At 49.4% G+C, this 19,831-nt stretch overlaps 1 protein-coding gene across 1 annotated transcript in view; it reads right to left on the bottom strand.

Moving 5' to 3' along the window:
- The window catches only part of NAA25 (N-alpha-acetyltransferase 25, NatB auxiliary subunit), a 792,299-nt gene that overhangs the window by 121,405 nt on the left and 651,063 nt on the right, over positions 1–19,831 (bottom strand). Inside the window, exon 22 of the mRNA XM_085636118.1 lies at positions 8,804–8,914. Coding sequence (XP_085492244.1) covers positions 8,804–8,914 — 111 coding nt within the window. The remainder of the gene's footprint in view (positions 1–8,803; positions 8,915–19,831) is intronic.

Here is a 19,831-nt window from a genome sequence, read left to right on the forward strand (position 1 = left end):
TCTTTACATCTAGTGTATGGAGCATTCTCTCTGCGACATTCTGTGGATTTTTTTTTTTTGTAAACGAAGTTTATTCGTCAAAGACACATCCAGCGAAGCTCTGTGACCCAGAGACTTCAACCATATCAAAACACAACATACCAGCTTTGACATTTTTCTCATGAAGTATCGTATACAGACTACAAAAGAGACATGCAGAACCAAAGCAGTCCCCTCCCTTAAAAAAACATAACACCACCCCCCACCCCACTCCCCCACCCATCGCACTGTCCATCCAGTCAAAGCAGCAGATCTATGCACGACTACTATTCTGTTCCGTCCATGACCCATACCCCCCAGACCCGGCTGTGCCTGGTACTCCAGTGTGCCATGCCTCTTTAAAGACATTCTGTGGATTTTGAAAGAAAACAGGCAGTTCAATAGTTTGATTCATGTGGAACTGCGATATCACTTTGGGCATGAATTTGGGGTTGGTACGTAGTACAACCCTGTTTGCGTGAACCTGTATGAATGGCTCTTGAATGGTTAGTGTCTGGAGTTCACTAACTCTTAAAAAAAAGTGATTGCTACTAGGAAAGCTACTTTCCAGGTGAGGAATTGAATCTCACATGAATGGAGAGGTTCAAAGGGTGGACCCATTAATCTGGTAAGGACCAAATTGAGGTTCTACACCGGTGCCGGTGGGTGTCTTGGGGGGATTACTCGTTTGAGTCCCTCCGAGAAGGCTTTGATGGCAGGCACTCTGAATAAAGAGAGGTGCTGCCTGTTTTGGAGACAGGCTGCTATCGTGGTTAAATGGATACGTATTGAGTTGTATGCCAGATTGCATCGGTATAGGTGTAGGAGGTAACAGATGATGTTTTGAATGGATGCGTCCAGCGGGTTAATGTCATTGTTGTTGCAGTAAATGACAAACCTCTTCCATTTAGCCGCATAGCAAGCTCTGGTAGTGGGTCTCCTGGCCTCCTTGATGATCTCCATACAGTCAGGTGGCAGGTTTAGGTAGCCAAACTCTAAGACTTCAGGAGCCAGATTGCCAGGTTCAGCTGTTGCGGATCTGGGTGCTGAATTTTGCCATGATTCTGCGTTAAAAGTGCGGGTTTGATCCGCAGCCTTTGATGCGGCACCACGGAAAGTTCTAGAAAGGTGGTGTACCATGGTTGGCGCGCCCATGTGGGAGCAACTAGGATGAGTGTTAGTGAGTGTTGTCGCAGTTTGCGTGCCACCAGCGGTATTAATGGCGCTGGGGGAAAAGCGTACGCAAATCTGCCGGACCAGTTCATCCATATCGCATTGCCCTCTGACTGTGGATGTGGGAACCTGGCGGCAAAGCTTTGGCATTTTGCGTTTTCGTTTGTGGCGAATAGGTCCATCTCCGGATGACCCCACTGTTGGAAGTACGGTTGGAGAACTGACGGATGTAGCTCCCACTCGTGCATCTGGTGGCTGTGTCTGCTGAGCAGATCCGCCATCTGGTTGTCTTTGCCCGGGAGGTGTTCCGCCATGAGGAATATGTTCCTCTGAATGGCCCACTTCCACATTCTCTGAGCCAGATGAGACAACTGTGGAGAGTGTGTTCCTCCCTGCTTCTGTTATGTAGTACATGGCAGTCATGTTGTCCGTCCGGATCAACAAGACTTTGTTGCACAAGTGTACTTTGAATGCCTTCATGGCTAGGAAGATTGCCATCAGTTCCAGAACGTTGATGTGCATCTTCTTTTGTTGCGTTGTCCATAGTCCCTGCACTGTGCAAGTGAGTACATGAGCTCCCCAACTCTGGAGAGAGGTGTCCGCTGTCAGTATTATTTGTGGAACAGGCTCTTGGAACGGTCGGCCCTTGCAAAGGTTTTGTAGATTCCACCAATGCAGAGAGTTGTATGCCTGACCGCTCACCAACACTAGGTCTTTTAATTGCCCGTGAGCCTGATTCCATTGACGTGCCAAGCACTCCTGAAGTGGGCGCATATGTAGTCTCGCGTGCGGGACTATGAAAATGCAGGAGGCCATCATGCCTATCAACTGCATGAACACTCGCGCAGGAAGGGAGTGTTGAGGTTTGAACTTTGAGATCAGCAGTTGCATGCTGTTGATCCTCACTAAATTTGGCTGAGCTGTGGCTGCCAGAGTATTTATGGTCGCGCCCAGGTACTGTCGTACGTGTGCGGGTTGGAGATGTGATTTTGGGTAATTTAGTGAGAATCCCAGACTGTGAAGAAGGTGAATGGTGAGGGACATGTGGCTGGCACATTGCTGGGCTGACTTTGCCTGAACAAGCCAGTCGTCCAGGTAAGGGAAGACGTGAATGTGTTGCCTCCGTAAATGTGCAGCCACTGTTGCTAGGCACTTGGTAAAGACCCTGGGTGCTGTTGTTACTCCGAAGGGGAGAACTTTGAATTGATAGTGATGTCCCTGAATAGTGAACCTGAGATATTTCCTGTGTGATGGGTGTATGGGTATGTGGAAATACGCATCTTTTAGGTCCAGTGTGGCTAGGAAGTCTCCCTGACTGAGTAGCGGGAGAACCTGCTGAAGGGTGAGCATATGGAAATGCTCTGAGAGAATGTATTGGTAGAGGGGTCTCGGGTCTAGTATAGGTCTGAGCGACCCGTCCTTTTTTGGGATTAAGAAGTACAGAGAGTACACCCCTGTCCCCTGCTGGTTGACGGGCACGACCTCTATTGCACCTTTTTGCAGCATACTTAGCACTTCCTGCTGAAATAATGCCAAGTGCTCTACGGACATAGGACGGTGCTTTGGCGGTATGTTGGGTGGAGTGGACGTTAATTCGAGACAGTAACCGTGCTGGATAATGTCCCTGACCCACCTGTCTGTGGTGATGGTTTTCCACGCTGACAGGAACCGTTGGAGTCTCCCCCCGACAGGTGTTATTTGGTCGGGGGACAGGGAGAGGGCGTCACTGTTTGTTTTTGGGGGAGGACCTGGTGTTGCCGTAACCATGTCCTCTGCCCTTGGTGCTGGAGCCACGATATCCACCTCTGTTGGTTTTATCATAGGTACTTTGTGTTCCCCCTTTAGTGTACTGCTGCTGTAACCCCTGACCTCTAGGTGCTCCTCTATTCCCTGGGCGACGAAAGGAGCCACTACGAAACTGCTGCGTCTGCAGAGCCCCCATTGATTTCGCAGTGTCAGGGTCTTTTTTAATTTTCTCGAGGGTAGTGTCAACTTCAGGGCCAAATAAATAGTCTGGGTTGACCGGTTGATTTAAGATATTGTTCTGAATCTCCGGCTTGAAGCCTGAGATTCTCAACCATGCATGCCTTCTCAACATGACGCTTGTGTTGATTGCCCTCGCCGCTGTGTCGGCTGCATCCAGTGCGCACTTGATGGATGCATTGGTAAGGAGTTGTCCCTCTCTGATAAGAAGCTCCGCTGCCTCTTTATATTCATCTGGCAAATGTTGGAGTAGTGATTCTAGTGTGTCGTAGTGGGACCTATCATAACGGGCCAGGAGTGCCTGTGTGTTGGCAATGCGCCAGATGTTTGCTGCTTGCGCTGCAATCCGTTTGCCTGATGTCTCCAGCACTTTGGACTCCTTGTCTGGGGGAGGAGCATCACCTGTTTGTGAGTGGGCTCTTTTGCGAGCATTAGCAACCACCATGGAGTCCAAAGGTAACTGGCCCCTAATGTACATAGGGTCTCCGGGTGCAGGCTTGTATTTTTTTTCAATCCTGGGGTTTAGCACCCGTGCCCTGGTTGTTTCTTTAAAAAGGTCTTTTGCAGGTTTGAGAACTCCTTTTAACATGGGCAGAGTTTTGACAGTTCTTTCGGAAGAGGCGAAAGTGTCCACCAAGAAGTCTTCTTCGCCAGTGTCAGAATGGAGTTCTACTCCATGATTGGCAGCAGCCCGTTCTATGAGGGCATTAAAGGCAGCAGTGTCCTCTATGGGAGATGTCTTTATGTTATAAAGCTGCGTGTCATGGGTATCTGGTGCGGTACCCTGGTCTGTGGGGTCATCCCATGCCTGATCTGGGTCTTGCAGGTGATCATCAGGATCGATATCCCCAGGGTAGGTGGTATCATCCCCTACATAGTCCTCTACTGCGTCTGCCTCTGAAGGCGTAGGAGAAAAGGGCGGTGGATCCTGATGGAAGGGTTGAAAGTGTTCATGAAGCACTGGCTCTGACCCTGCCGGCAATTTGTGTTTGAGAGGAAATTCCCTCTCTGGCGTGATTTTCCGCTTGCGGAGCATCAACCTACCAGTGTTGGCGTCGATAAATTGTGGCTGTGAAGGCTCGAAATCTGTTTGTCCCGTGGATGGGGACTGTGTCTGGCGGACACGTGTCCGAATCTCGAACAGTTTCGGCGCCGTGGGCGGCGGCAACCCAAACGTGATGTTGGCCGGCGCCGAAGGTGCTTTTGAAGCCTTGTGCGTGTCGGGACCCGACAGAGTGGAGGGCTGCCCGTTCTTTGATGCGTTGCAACGATGCCGAGGCCTGTTGCACGGTGAACGCAGATGGCTCTTTGGAACCGGTCGGCACCTTGGAGGTAGGTTTCGAAGCGGCACCCGACTTCTTTGCAGTCATGGGGTCATCGATCCGAAGGGAGGTATCGATGCTCGTTGGAGTCGATGACTTGGCAGGCGCCGCCGTCTTAGACGTCGACGCAGACGGGGTGGCCACCTTGACTTTGGTGGTTGGGGCCGATGTCTTCGGTGCCAGAGGCCGAGGCGCCTTGTGGGGACCGAGGGCCTTCTTCTTTGGCTCGGCACCCGTATCCGCTGCGGTGAGCTCGGCACCGAAATCCCTTTTTGCGCGGTCGGAGCCGATGACCTTTGCCGGCGTCGAAGGAGTGGAGGGCTTCGAGCCGATCACAACCAGTTTCACTTTCGGTTTCGATGGAACTGGTGCGATGGATGGTTTCGGTTTCGCTGAAGGGAATCCAGTCGCCTTCGATAATAATGGCTCTTGCGAAATGTTCGAGGCCGGGCCTGAAGGCGGGGCTGAAGAACCGTTAGATTGATCTTGGGTAAGGCCCGAAGGCGATCCCTCGACCTGAGCCTCATGACGACGTATTTTTGCGGCCTCCGTATCGACGGGTTGGCCTAGCTCCCCGCTGGAGCTATCTTCCTCGGCTCCAAAGGCCTCATCGTAGTCTCCAACCTCTTCGACGACGACTTCTCTCTGAAAGATCACCTCATCGCCGTCTTCCGATCGGGAGTCGTGTTCGGAAGCGGGGCTGGAGTATACGTCTTCCACGCTCTCGGCGTCATCGTCTTCGGTGCTAAAGATGTTGGCCGGGGCAGGCGCCGATTGCTGCGCCTCCAATCGCGCTGCCCGTCTATTCCGGAGAGTCTTCTTCGAGCGGAATCGGGCACAGGCCATACATTTCGACTCATCGTGATCCGGTGAGAGACATTTGTTGCATACCGGGTGGACGTCGATGTGTGGGTATTTCGTGTGGCATAAAGGACACCTTTTGAATGGAGTCCTCGATTCCATCGTCGATCGAAGTTCGATGTTCGGACCAAGCGGATCCGAAAAGCTGGAAGAAGGTGCTAAAGCACTAAAGAAACTAGTCGATACCGAACGGGAACAGTACCGACGATAACTAAAGGCCTTTTGGCCTTAAACTGAATTTTCCTAACTTGAGCTAAGATAAGCACATCCGAACCCAATGGCGGAAAAAAACAATCTAAGGATGGAGAGGATGCCCATGCGCACTGTGGTCCAGGGGGAGGAGTCACCTATCTCGTGATACTTCGAAGACTCTTCCAGGACAACAATGTGCAATCATCCGGACCCAACACTAGGCGGCGATCTATGCACAGATATGAATTCAGCAGCCCACATGCCTCGAACTGATTAGTATAGCGCACTAATCACCCAAGAGGATCCAGGCAGGTGTGTGGTCTTCAAGGTTCTTACACAAAGAGCCAGGTTTTCAGCTTCTTGCAGAACTCCAGAAGAAAGTAGGCGGCTCTGATGTGTTGAGGGAGGCCGTTCCATGTCTTGGGTGCGATGTAGAAGAATTAGCGATCTCCAGCTTTGCTTTTGCGGATATGGGAAATGTAAGCAAATGATTGTGAGTCAGAGCGTAGGTGTCTTGTGGGTTGGTGAATGTGAATGAGGCAGTTCAAATGTTCTGGTCCTGTGTTGTATAGGGCTTTGTATGTGTGCGTGAGAAGTTTGAATTGGCTACGCTTGTGAATGGGGAGCCAGTGAATCTTCTTGTGGTGCAGTATGATGTGGGTGCAGCGTGGGAAGTCAAGTATCACCGGAGGACGTGTGCGAACACAGAAAAAGATACCATTTGCTTTGATCTACTGAGTTTCTTTACCGATTTTAATGTTTGCGGACGATACTCTTTTATTGTCCAAAACTAAAAAGGGCCTACAACGTGCTCTGGATCGCTTCCAACTTTTTTGTAGTGCTAATGAGTTGGAGGTTAATGTTGGGAAGACAAAATGTATGGTCCTACATAAGAGGAAAAAAATTAGTATATCACTCAGAATGAATAATGCCCCTATTGAACAAACAGACCATTTTGCATATTTAGGGGTGACTCTGGGACGGAGACTTAATTGGAACCATCAGTTGGATCTCTCGGTAATTAAACATAACCAATTAGCGGGAGCACTCCTAAAAGAACACAGATCCTCTTTAACTAAACCTATAGCTCCAGTAATGAAGATGTATCATGGGAAGGTTCAAGCGTCAATACTCTATGGTGCCGAACTTTGGGGTTTTGAAAATCTGCAACCCCTGCTACTTGCCCAAAATAAGTTTTTGCGATCCCTAACTGGTCTACCTCAATCTACACCCCTAAAACCATTGCTGCAGGATCTGGGGAGTGTATCATTTGAAGAGATAGCAGGGTTTAGACCACTGGCTTATTGGAGACGCTTGTGGACCACCACAGAGTTAGCACCTTATGCCTTGGCTCTTAAACATCTTATAGGGGTGGATAAGTCCCGCCAAATCCTTGGGCTCTATAAAATCAGAGCTGTCCTTATGGCTATGAACCTAGGAGAACTTTGGCTAGATCCAGTTGGGAATCCCTTCCCGTCGAAGATAGAGCTCAAGAGACTGTATGTTGAGATGTCCCAATCTAAATGTTACGCTCAGATCACTGGGGGCTCACTAACTGATCTCTTTATGGACCATAAGGTCGATTACTCACTGGAACCCTACTGGGACATTATTATTGGAAGCGGAGACAGGAAGTTGTACCATCAATTTAGAGTTGGATGTTTACCTTTAAAATCATTTACCAAAAATTGGGGCCAAAATCTGGGTTTAAATATGGATACTTCCTGCCACTGTTGCCCAGGGATTCCAGAGACTATTCCTCATGTGCTATTTGTTTGCCCAGCATATAGAGTACCCCGTATGAAGTGGATTAAGCCCCTGTGCAAACAGTTAGGTATAAGTTCTGCGCAAACAGCTTTGCTCATTTTTAAGTGCGACACAAAGGAGGTTATTGTAGTTGCCGTGGCGAAGTTCTGGTCCTTGTGTTGGGTCATAAGAAGGAAACATTTGCAGACTTAAAATCTATTATTGGGTTCCATGTTTTGTGGATTATTGCTTTGTACTGTTTTATGCTATCATATTAGTCTTGGAATATTTTATATCTTTATGTAATTTATTGATGTGGGTTTTGTATATTTGTTGATGTTGTCTCTTTTATGATTTTTAATCGAATAAAGACTAATGAAATGAAATGAGTTTCTTTACATTTTTGCCTTTGAAATGTTAGGCAGAGTGTAAAAAAGAATGTATGGTACCCAACACCATCTGAATAAAGATATGAGATGAGTAACCCCAAATTCAGAGTGATACAAATAATCCCTATTCCTAAACTGAGCATCTTGGGCACATAAAAAAAATGCATGGGTTTTCTTCATACCTTTTTTCAATAATTATAGTTTACCATATATAAGCAATGAAAGCCACAGTTCACTTGACTCTGGGCCTCTCTTGTTACTGGACCTCTGAAAACACTATATACCTTGGCAACAGGAAGAGCCTGATAGAAGTAATAGTATATTTACTTTCGTAGATATCAAAGCGAAATATTACAGATGAAAACATTCTCCTCTGTTTTTACATTTTAACTAATTACTAATTCATTATTTTGCGTATTTCACACATTTATTTATACAGGAAAACCAAATGACCCTTTGTAGAATTTCATAATTGTGTCCACATTTCAGAACTGGACTGGAATTAGAATAGTAAATCTGCCTCCCACAATTATATACACTTTCCCCAATACTGATGGTACTTGAATAAGAATAGCAAATCGGAAACCCCAAACATAAGCACTTTTGAAAATATTTTTGGGGATTTGAGTTTGAATAGTTATTGTGACTTCTACCATGCAATCATATAGACAGTTTCCCCAATTATGGTGGAATTGGAGTTAGAATACTAAAGCTAGACCCTCCTCTAAAGAAATACCTGCACTTTCCCTAATGTTGGTGAGATTGAAATGTGACTCTAGGCCCCCAAACATTATACCAACATTAAATTATACTTTTGTAATTGTAGAATGGCAAATAATAAATAATAAATTTCATTTTAGAACTTTAACTGTGATTGCATTATGTTTTTTTGGTATTTTTTTTTAAAAACATTTTCTGTTTAATTTCTTAAGGAATGGAGAAAAAAGGCTTCAGCAATGGTGGAGGGTGGGGGTAGCAACACACATCAGTAGCATTACATATAGAGTACCACAAATATGTTGAAAAACTTTTCTCCAGAAAACAGCGAGTTGCAGATATTTACAATTTTTTTTACCGGATATGTTATTTTAATTGCTTAATCATCTATGTGATGCTTACCAGAGTTGTGCTAGTATCCTTTTTCTTTTTCTTCTTTTTTTGCAAATTTGATTTGAGGGGTCGGAGAACACTACAACAATAACTTGATATCCAGAGTGCAAATGACACAGTCTAAAAAGATAAGACAATTGTCAAAAAGGGATCTCATCTTTAAACAGGAAATACTTGACCACCAACAAGATCGCCATAAAACAATACCGTCTCATCTTCAGATACAGCAACACATAAAATATAGTTGATAAAGACTTTTACAGGGCCTTATTGGCTGCATAGGACACGGAAAGGAAGGTATTTGTTTACATCTCAAGCTGGCCTATAAGACTTATACACCCTTTCTCAATTTGATCACCGTTTGTGGCCTTATAGACAATAATTAAAGCAAGCTAATTGTTTTTTTCATTCATCACCACACCTCACCTACCCCACAAAAGCAGTTTTAAGGGCACAAAGGAGGCTTGTTCTGCTTGCACCAGTCTTAGTCAAGAGACTGGGCCTGCTGTCATAGCTCATGTTAATCATAAAGTAAGGATATAAAAACTAGCCTGTTTGGAGAAGCACAATCCCACAATTAGGAATCATCCATTAGTCAGTTAGTTGCAATATAAAACCCACAACTAAATATTTGTTTTTATAACTGAAGTATTTAAAAAATACTCTGTGTGCTCACTGCATGATTGGCACTTGTGGAGTGCTTGGTGAAGATGAATGACACTCATTACATCGAACAAATGATAAAATTGGTGCCTATCGTTTTGATAAGATATATATATATATATATAATCTCACACCACCAAATGCACAAGTTACTACTTGTGTAACGCTATATCTGTAAGAGACCTTAGTTAGTGACAGATTCCTTACCTTAGAATATCCCCAGGCGTCAGACTGGATCCGGAACGTTTTGCTAGCAGTACGCCTACGCGTCAGTAGGTGGCGTCGTGCGGCACCGCGTCCGTCGCTGGCGTCGTATGCACCGAGATGACGCCACCCATGCGCGCTGACGTCAGTTCTGTACACAACTTTCCGCGCCAGGAACGCAGAGCTAAGCAAGATACTGACCACTGGTGCCAAGAAACTAGGGCCCTGAAAGGGATGACCTTAACCCTAGAAATCAGTTCGCAGAACGGAGAGGATGGGTGGGGCGGTAAGGAATCTATCACTAACTAATGTCTCTTACAGATATATCGTTACACAAGTAGTAACTTGTGCATCTGAAAGAGACATGTTAGTGATAGATTCCTTACCTTAGAATAGATACTCCAGCAATACCAAAAGGCCAAAGAAGCAGTCTCTCCGGACCGGACTGTCAAGGCAGTAATGCTTAGTAAACGTGTGCAGCGAGGCCCACGTAGCTGCCTGACAAATTCCTGCAAGGGGACGTCGCGTCCCAAGGCAGTAGTGGCTGCAGTCGCCCTGGTAGAATGGGCACGCAGCCCCACAGGAGGCTCCTTCTTAGCCAATGAGTAACAGGCCTTGATGCAGAGAACGACCCACCGAGAGATGGTCCGCTTGTGCACAGCCCGACCTCTCTTGGAGCCCACGTAGCCAACAAAGAGCTGGTCATCCACCCGGAACTGTCGTGTGCGCTGCAGGTAGAACGAGAGCGCACATTTTGGGTCCAGACGGTGGAGCCTCTCTTCCTCTTTTGAAGGATGCAGAGGCGGAAAGAAGGTGGGCAAAGTGATGGTCTGCCCGATGCAGAAGGGCGTGACAACTTTTGGCAAAAAAGAAGGACGGGTCCTTAAAACCCCCTTGTCCGGATGAACAGAAAGGAAAGGAGGTTTGGAAGAAAGAGCCTGAAGCTCACTCACTATTCTGTCAGAGGTGATGGCTACCAGGAAAGCCGTCTTGAGAGTGAGAAGACGCAAAGGACAGGTATGAAGGGAGCGCACATCAGATATGCCAAGACAAGATTCAAGTCCCATTGAGGCATTATGAACGACACAGGAGGAAACGTGTGCGTAATGCCTTTCAGGAAACGGTTAACAACCGGGGACTTAAAGAGAGAAGGCTGATCTGAAAGCCTCAAAAAGGCGGAGATGGCCGAAAGATAACCTTTGATAGTGCCCAGAGCAGAACCCTACTGGGCCAAGGACAGTAGGAACAGAAGGACTTCGGAAAGAGGGGCAGAAAGGGGATCCACAGACCTTGCTGTACACCATGCCACAAACTTGTTCCACTGAAAATGCTCCTTTTCTACCGTGAACCGCAGGTAATGCCGATGGGCCGGCAGGACGGGGATGTGAAAATATCCGTCCTGCAAGCCAAACGCTACCATCCAGTCTCCAGGGTCGAGGACAGGCAGGACCTCAGCCAGAGTCAGCATTTTGAACTTCTCCTTCCGGAGTAAGCGATTGATGTTCCGGAGGTCCAAGATGGGCCGCAGGGGACCAAAAAGTAGTGGGATTAACCACCACTCCCTACTTCCGGCCCAGGAACGCACTCGATGGCCCCCTTGGCCAAGAGGGCCGTGACTTCCTGCTGGAGAAGTACCAAGTGATCCCCCGACATGCGGTGGCACCGAGGTGGCATGGCTGGAGGGGAGGACTGAAAGGGAAGGGAGTAACCTCTGCGGATGATCTGCAACATCCACTTGTCCGATGTGATATCGCGCCAGTGGGGGAGGTGGTGGCGGATCCTGACGCCCACCGGCGTGCGGTGCTCCACAAAGCTCGGATTAGGAAGGTTTGGAGGTAGAAGCAGCGGGGGCGGAAGTGGACTGACCCTCACGCTGATTCCCAGATCCGCCCCTACAGAAGCTGCGTCTGCGCTGAGGCTGGTTCTGCACTGGCTTGCCAAAGGAACGTGCCTGGGCGCTTCGGCCGTGGCCACGAAAGGAACGAAAACCAGGAGTGGCTGGGCACTTTGCAGAAAGACCCAAGGACATGGCCGTGGCCCGCGAGTCCTTAAAATGCTCCAGTGCACGGTCAGCCTTATCGCCAAACAGGCGAGTGCCATCAAAGGGCATGTTCATGAGCGAGCTCTGGACATCCAGCGAGAACCCGGTAGATCTCAACCAGGCGTGGCGATGAAGCGCCACAGTAATAGAAATTGCCCTACCCAGTGAGTCCGGCGTGTCCAAACTACACTGAATGGCGAACTTAGCCGTATCCTTACCCTCAGCAACAGCTTGGGACAGCACAGCGTGGGTCTCCTCAGGACACTGAGGCAACACCTGTGCAACTGTATTCCACACCGCGTGGGAATAGCGGCCCAATAAGCAGGCGGTGTTGAAGCTAGCCGAAGAGAACAACCGCTTACCGAACTGTTCCAGCTTCTTAGAGTCCTTATCCAGCGGAGCCGTGGGAAAGGCACTCTGACGTTGAGGCTTGGATAACCAGGCTCTCAGGCGTAGGATGAGTGGTCAGAAAAGCGGGGTCACCAGGCACCGGGCAGTGACGCCTGGCGCCATTCTTATCCACAGGGGCCCCTGTGGCGGGCTGCGACCAAGTGCCCAACAAGATGTCAGTGAGGGACTCGTTAAATGGTAGCAGGGGCTCCAACGACGTGGACGTCGTCTGGAGCACCTCAGTGAGGAGATTAGTTTTAAGGGCTACCGTAGGGAGATCAAGGTTTAGAACCTCACCTGCCTGACAGAGCACCATCGTGTAGGAGGCACCCTCCTCCATGTAGGCGGGGGAGAGGCAAACCCCGGGTCAGAGGAGATGTCGAGGTCGCCAGCATCCTCCAAGTCGTCCACCCAGTCCTTCTCGGAGTCACACTGACGGGCAAGAGGGTCCTTGGACCCTCCCAGTCGTCCTCCACCTCTGTCGCATGGGGAACAGACCGCGGCAGCAGAGCTGGGGCCGGAGAAGGAACAAACAACGTCGGGAACGGCGCCTGCCGGGGCCGAGCCAGCGCAGCATCCCAATGTGGCTCCCAGGCCGGAACAAAATGGTCCTGGAACCTGGGCAATAGCGGGACGAAGGGCACCCACTGCGGTGCCGGAGCGGAGGGTGGCGCTGGGGCCGGAGCCGGCAGCGCTGGACCTAGTGGCGCCGGGGCCAACGGCGCAGGATCCTGTGGCGCCGAAGCTGGATCCACCGGCGGCCCAACAGGATCCGGACACGGGACCGCGGGGCCCAAAGGCGTGCCGGCGGGAGCCCGAGGCCTAAAGAGGCAGTCCATGGTGGCAAGAGATTCTTGCACCTGTTTGGGAGTCGCCGACGGACCCAGGTAAGGTGGGTAGGCAGCGGGACTCCCAGGCTCTAAAGGAGCCGAAGGGGTATAACCCCTGTCCCCCTCCGAGGACCTACTGGGCGACGTCGGAGAGCGAACTCGCTTCTTTGACTTCTTTTTGTGCCGTCTCTTACCCGAATCGGAGGGTGAAGACTTGGAGCCCGAGGAGGGACGACTGCGGCCCCGCGAGCGTTCCCTGGACCGGGAACAGCGCTTGGACGAGTGCGGGACCGCCAGCAGCTTCCGGCGCCACTACCTCAAGGCCTTCGGGCCATGGCCCGACAGTCCCGGGAGTCGTGGTCGATCTCCAGGCAGTAGAGGCAAACATCGTGGGGGTCCGCCACCGACATATTGCGACGGCAGGCCCCACAAGATTTAAATCCAGGCATCCCTACGTGCACCAAGGAGAAAGGGAGATAAAAAGTCTCAAAAAGGGTAGTCAAAAAGTGACTAAGGTACGTGCTCAATTGGATCTGCGCTTGCTGGCGCGGAAAAAAGAAAGAACTGACGTAAGCGCGCATGGGTGGCACCTAAGTAGTCTCCGTGACGTCATCTCGGCGCTTACGCTGCCAGCGACAGACGCGGTGCCGCACGACGCCACCTACTGATGCGCAGGGGTACTGCTACAGAAAGCTTTCCGGATCCAGTCTGACGCCTGGGGATATTCTAAGGTGAGGAATCTATCACTAATGTGTCTCTTTCAGATATTTAATTTACTTTATTAAATTCAAGGTTTAAAAAAAAAATAATTTAAAAAACCTTTATTGAGAAAAATGGCACAGTACAGTTACAAGATTCCACAGCAGTAAAGGAGTAAGCACAATAATATAATACAGCACAGCAGAGGCACTCTTAACACTGCGACAACAGGGGCAAAATCCAGGGACAAGAACACGTAACCACCGATGAGGTGAAACCTATATCAGGAAGAGGCATCAAGAGTGAGGCGGAGAGACAGAAGGTATAGGAGAGGGACATGAGCAAAAAGAGAGCAGCTCACGAACCCCCACCGGCAGCTGCCGCGGGCAGGGTGCCGGTGGGGAGGCGGGAGAGGTCACAGGGCGCTGTAGATTGCGAGTTGAGAGATAGGACACAATTGGACCCCAGATGTCAAGTGGGCGTGATCTGGCTGGTTGAAGATCCCAGAACTCTGATAGGAGGGTTTGGCAGCGGGAGGAATCCTCAAGCCAAAGGGCAATCTTAGGCGCAGGCCTGCGACCCCAGCACATGGAAACCCTACGCCGCGCAAGGACCAGCAGCATGGCAGTCAATCGACGGGTGGCATCCGGGCAGAATTTGACAAAGCCTAGGAGGCACACCAGAGGGTCAGGTTGGATCAGTGACAAAGTGATTTCAGAGATGGCAGCGCAGATTTCGCGCCAGTATGCAGAGACCCAGGGGTACAGCCAGGCGAGATGAGAGAAGTCAGCTGGAGGCGCGGAGCAGCGCAGGCATCTATCACTAGCAATAAGTACCCAGCTTATGGAGTTGGGCAGGGGCCTGATATAACCGATGTATGTACTTGAAGTGAATAAGGCACAAACGATAGTTTGGGGGAGAGACGTTTGATCTGATTACAACAGTACAGCCAGTCGGCTTGAGAAATTTCGGTTTCCAGGTCGTCGCTCCACGCAACGCGCGCTCTGTCAGTGTAGATGACGGACACTGCGAGTGTGTAACCATAGATTTTAGTGACCAGCCTTTTAGGAGAGGAAGATGCATATAGATAATCAAGAGTGGCCATCGAGGAGGGGGGGCTGAGGGAATGTGGGGTGAAGCTGCTTTCAAATAGCCTCAAGTTTGTAATATAACAGTGTCCATGGGGCCAGAATCAGCGGCAAGCAGCGGCAAGCGAGAAAAAAATGTCCTCAGGATAAAGGTCTGACACTGTGGAAAGTTCTAGACGCGCGGCACGTTTGATCATCACAGAAGACTGAAGAGGAGGAAAAGCGGGGTGATGAGCGATTGGCATGTTGTTCGCGGAAAGCACTTCAGAGCCAGAAAATTTGCGGAGCCCATTCCAGGCCCAGCGCAGGGTCTCAACCATGTCAATTTCATTGCGAAGGAGTTTCGTCGGGGCAAATAGGGCGGTCGTGAGCGGCCACGGGGCAGCGAGATCAGCTTCTACCGCAACATGGGTGGAAACGGGGTGGGGTGAAGCCAGAAATGGAGAAAACTGGCCTCAGCGCTGTGGGCATAAAGCTTGAAATCTGGTGTGCCGAGCCCGCCACGTGACATCGGGAGAGTGAGTGTGCTGTAGGCGATCTGGGGTTGCCGACCGGCCCAAATTAGAGTGATTAGCAGAGAGCGAATTTTGCGAAAGAAGTGAGAGGTGAGATGGATGGGGATGTTAACGAATAGGTATAAAAACTTCGGGAGTACCACCATTTTGGCAATGGCAATGCGCCCGGCCAGAGAAAGTGGCAGCCGGTTCCAAAGAGGGATTTTGGATTCGAACCAGTCCACTGCACGGCCAAAGTTAAATTTCCAAAGTTCATCTACGTCCCTGCTCAGCCAAATGCCCAAATAAGTAGTGGGCTCTGAGGCCCACACAAAGGGATAATCGGGGACAAAGGGCGCAGTGGCGTCCTTGAGGGGGAATCGTACCGGCTTATTCCAGTTGACCTGAATTCCGGAGTAGCCACCAAAGCGCATCACCTCACGGACCAACGGGCTGAGGTTCTCTTGGGGATTACGGACATAAAGGGTAACGTCATCCGCATACATGGAGAACAACAGAGCACGAGCCGCAAAACCAATGCCCCTCTGAGTGTGGTGTTGACGGAGCCGAGCCGCGAGGGGTTCCATTGCCACAGCGAATAGCATGGGGGAAAGCGGACAGCCCTGCCGAGTGCCACGCCAGATGGGAATGGGCTCTGAGATTTGTCCATTTATCAGGAGACGGACAGTGGGGAGAGTGTAAAGGAGTTGCACTTTTCGTAAGAAGACCTGGCTAAAACCCGACCGGGGGAGGAGATATAACAGAAAGGGCCACTCCCAGGTATCAAAGGCCTTGGTGGCATCGAGCAGGGCGGCAACTGCTGGGAGCGCGGGATTTATTTGATGAAGAACGTCATTAAATTCAATGTTAACCTATAGGGAGCCTGCTGATTATCAACACTTCCAAACAAGCTGCATTAAAAAAAAAAAAAGGGGGGGGGCTTCTGAACTCATTTAGCTACCATGTCTTACAGTATATATTATTTTGTTTTATCCTAAATGGACAGCTAGTTCCTCGGTATTAAGACCGAGAGGCATCTTAGTTTGCAGATCCACAATATATCTGGACTCTAGTCTTCTTAGCTTAGCTACTCTGACTCCACCCCTCTCATTAGCTGGAACATGATCCAGACAAAAAAATTGAAGTAGGTATGTGTTGCTTTTATGATGAATTGCAAAATGTCTTGTGACTGGATAGGTGTGATGATTTTTTTCAATTGCTCTTGCATGCTCCAAGATCCTACGTTTTGGATCGTGCTACCAATATACATAAGCTGACATGGACATATTAGACAATATACACAATATGGTGTGTTGCAGTTCAAGAGCTTGGTTATAGGTTTTGGTCTACTGCAGCCCGGTACTTGTTATACGAGTACCTTGCCACTATTTCTGCACACTTTACATTGCATACAAGGAAATGAATCCTGTAATTTTCCTAATTCGTGGACTGATCGAAGTTCCAGACAAATGGCTCTGTACTACGATATCTTTCATCGAGCAATTTTTTCTGTTTGTTATTTTGGGATAGTTATGTATTGACTTTCCTACAATCGTATCTGTTTTCAAAATATGCCAGTCACGTCGTATGATCTTACTTATAGCGCCTGCATCTTTGGAGAAGGTGGTGATGAGCCTAAATTCTTGACCTAATTTCTCATCAACAGTTTTCTCTTTTAATAGACTCTTACGAGAGACCTTCTCTGCTCTCTTTTGGGCATGTTTGAGCACCTTGTCCGAATACCCCCTAGCTCTAAATCCGTCTAGTCCATCACATGCAACTTGTTCATAGTCTTGTTTTCTGGTATAGTTTCTCTTGAGTCTCAGTAATTCTCAATAGGGGATACTGCGTATCAATGGATTTGGATGGCTACTGGTTGTTTCTAAACCAAAATTACCAACTGTGGGTTTACGATGCAGTGTAGTGCAGATCTGGCCATCTGCAATGAATATTTTCAAATCCAAAAAATTGACCTCTTTTGCACTAATTTCACCACTGAATTGTAGATGAACACTATTGGTATTCAGGGCTTTTATGCAGTCTTCAGCTTCTTTTCTTGACCCTTTCCATTAAATAAAAAGCTCGTTGTTATATCTATACCATCCAACTATGCAAGAAACCCATGTGTTGTTGGTATCTGACCAGGCCACCCGCTTCTCCCACTAGCCCTAGAACAAATTTGCTTAACTGGGGGCGAAGCAGGTGCACACGGCCGTGCCATGTGTTTGTCTGTACAGCTGTTTCTGGAACAGGAAAATATTTGGAAGACAGAATGTTAGAAAATCTATGAGCATTACATTGTGTTCCACAAATTTCAAATGATCTTCCTTTCAAAAAATATTGGATAGGTCTGATGCCCTGATCATGAGAGATGCTTGTGTACAAGCTTGCTATATCCAATACAATCATAAGCATGTCTTGTTCCCAAGTAATAGTGGAGATAACTCTTTTAAAATCTTTAGTGTCACGAATGTAGGATGGCAATGTCTTCACAAATTCAAACAGGAAGAGATCAATGTATCCTGATATGCCTTCTGTCAGACTATCCTGGAAGAAATTATTGGTCGTCCTGGTAGTTTCTTGTTATCCTTATCAATCTCTGGGAGAAGATAGAAAGTGGGTGTTACTGGATGTGGGCACATTAAGAATCTTAATTCGAGGAGGAGCCTAGCGTGCAACCAAGATGGACGCTTAGGCACAGGGCTCCCCGGACCCTTGCCGCTCCTCACAACTTATAATGACATTATCCTGGATTTGTGGATGGATTCTGGAAGATGAACCTTGGCTGAATCCATAACTCTTTTCAGAACGTAAATCGGACCTGGAAGACCTGAAATATAGCGTCTTGCATTTTGGAGGCCCACCTGGAAGCTGTGCCCGGTGCTTTGGTGAACTGTGGGGCCGGGGAGTAGTTGAACAACAACGGCATCGGAGCCTTGCCAATGACCGCGCCCCCACTTTCAGTTTCGCTTTTGCACTTCTGCATGGCCTGATCGAGGAGCTACGTCGTGCGGCTGGGGCGTCCTCCGGCCTTTGTACTGGACTGATTTGTGCCTTTTTCTCCACTCTTCCGAGCGGGCTCTTGGACAGTCTGTCTCTGATCTGCTGGCACCCCTTTGCTATTGGTCCTGGCGGACCCCTCCGGTGAGCATCGCTCAACATGGCGGGCAAGGGGGATCCCGAGAAACGGAGGACCAAGACATCCCACCGTGGGGGACCAGTCCAGAGTAACATCATGGATCGTTATACCCAGGGCAAAGGATCCCCCGGGCCAGCAAGTGCCGCCGTGGAGGACTCTGGTGGTGGCCCGTCCGTGCCTACGGAATTGTCGCTGCAAGACGTTATGGGCGCCATCAACGGCATAAGGGAGACCATCGCCCGGCAGTACGAGGCTCTGGCCCGTAAAATTGACACGGTTGCCATTGATGTTACGTTAATTCGGGCGGATCTCTCCAAGACTAACGAGAGGGTTCAATCGCTGGACTTGAGGACATCCACTCTTGTTACGGATGTATCAGACCTCCAGGCAACTCTTGGCGATCTGAAGTCGGCAAACGACACGATGTCCCGGCGGCTGGAGGATTTCGAAGGTCGGGCACGACGCAATAATATCCGCGTCATAGGTGTACCGGAGACTCTCGACAATCGTCCGGTGGACCTCATGGTCGAAGATCTCGTCCTCAATCATCTTGCTCCTTCAGGCCTGAGCAAGTTCTTCGCCGTGGAGCGTGCCCATCGTGTCCCGGGCGGTAGGCCTCGACCAGGAGCTCCCCCGAGGCCTATTATTGCAAAACGTTTTCATTACAGAGACCGGGATGCGATCCTGCAGGCCTCGAGGGTGCACGGCCCAGTTAACTATGAGAATGCCTCCGTTAACTTCTTTCCGGACTTCACCCAACTCGTTCAGAAACAGAGAATGGGCTTTCAGGGGGTGAAGCGCCGTCTTCGAGATCTGGAACTTAAATACTCTATGCTTTTCCCTGCCAGGCTTCGTGTGGAATATGAAGATCGGACTATCTTTTTTGAACGCCCTGACACTGAGTGACTGGTTAGACTCCCTGCCGGACCGGGGCGAACGATCTGGGCGTACTGGCGGTGCTGAGGGCGGAGGGCCTCCGCAGGAATGATTCTTGGTCCTCTTCTTTGACATTTCATTCTGCGCCCAGCCAGGTTCTACTTCAATTGTATATTTTGTCTATTAATGTTCTGTTTGGATGCGGGCGGGGACGGGTCCCTTTCCTCCTCTAGGGTCTTTTTGTAGCATGGGATTGTTAGGGCGACAGGCACACTGCAAGTTGGGGGGGCTGTATAGTCCGCAGGGGTGCAGGGTGGGGGGGGAGTTGCAATGGCGTGGGGGTGGGAGGGGGACAGTGGTTGTTGGGTTGTGTGTTTTTTCTTTTCAAGGCGGTGTGTTTGTTTCCTTTCAGTTTTAGGTGTCTGGCTGCGTGCCCGGGGACTCCAGCTTCTTGTGTTGGGATGGGGGGGGGGGGGGGGGGGGGAGATGGGTTGAAACTTAGGTCTTGGAACGTCAACGGATTGGGGGACCGTATCAAACGTGGGGTTGTGTTGCAATATATGCGCCGATTGGCCCCTGATGTGGTCTTTCTTCAAGAGACGCACTTGGTGGG

This window comes from Triturus cristatus, chromosome 11, assembly GCF_964204655.1.
Source record: "Triturus cristatus chromosome 11, aTriCri1.1, whole genome shotgun sequence".
Taxonomy (NCBI): domain Eukaryota; kingdom Metazoa; phylum Chordata; class Amphibia; order Caudata; family Salamandridae; genus Triturus; species Triturus cristatus.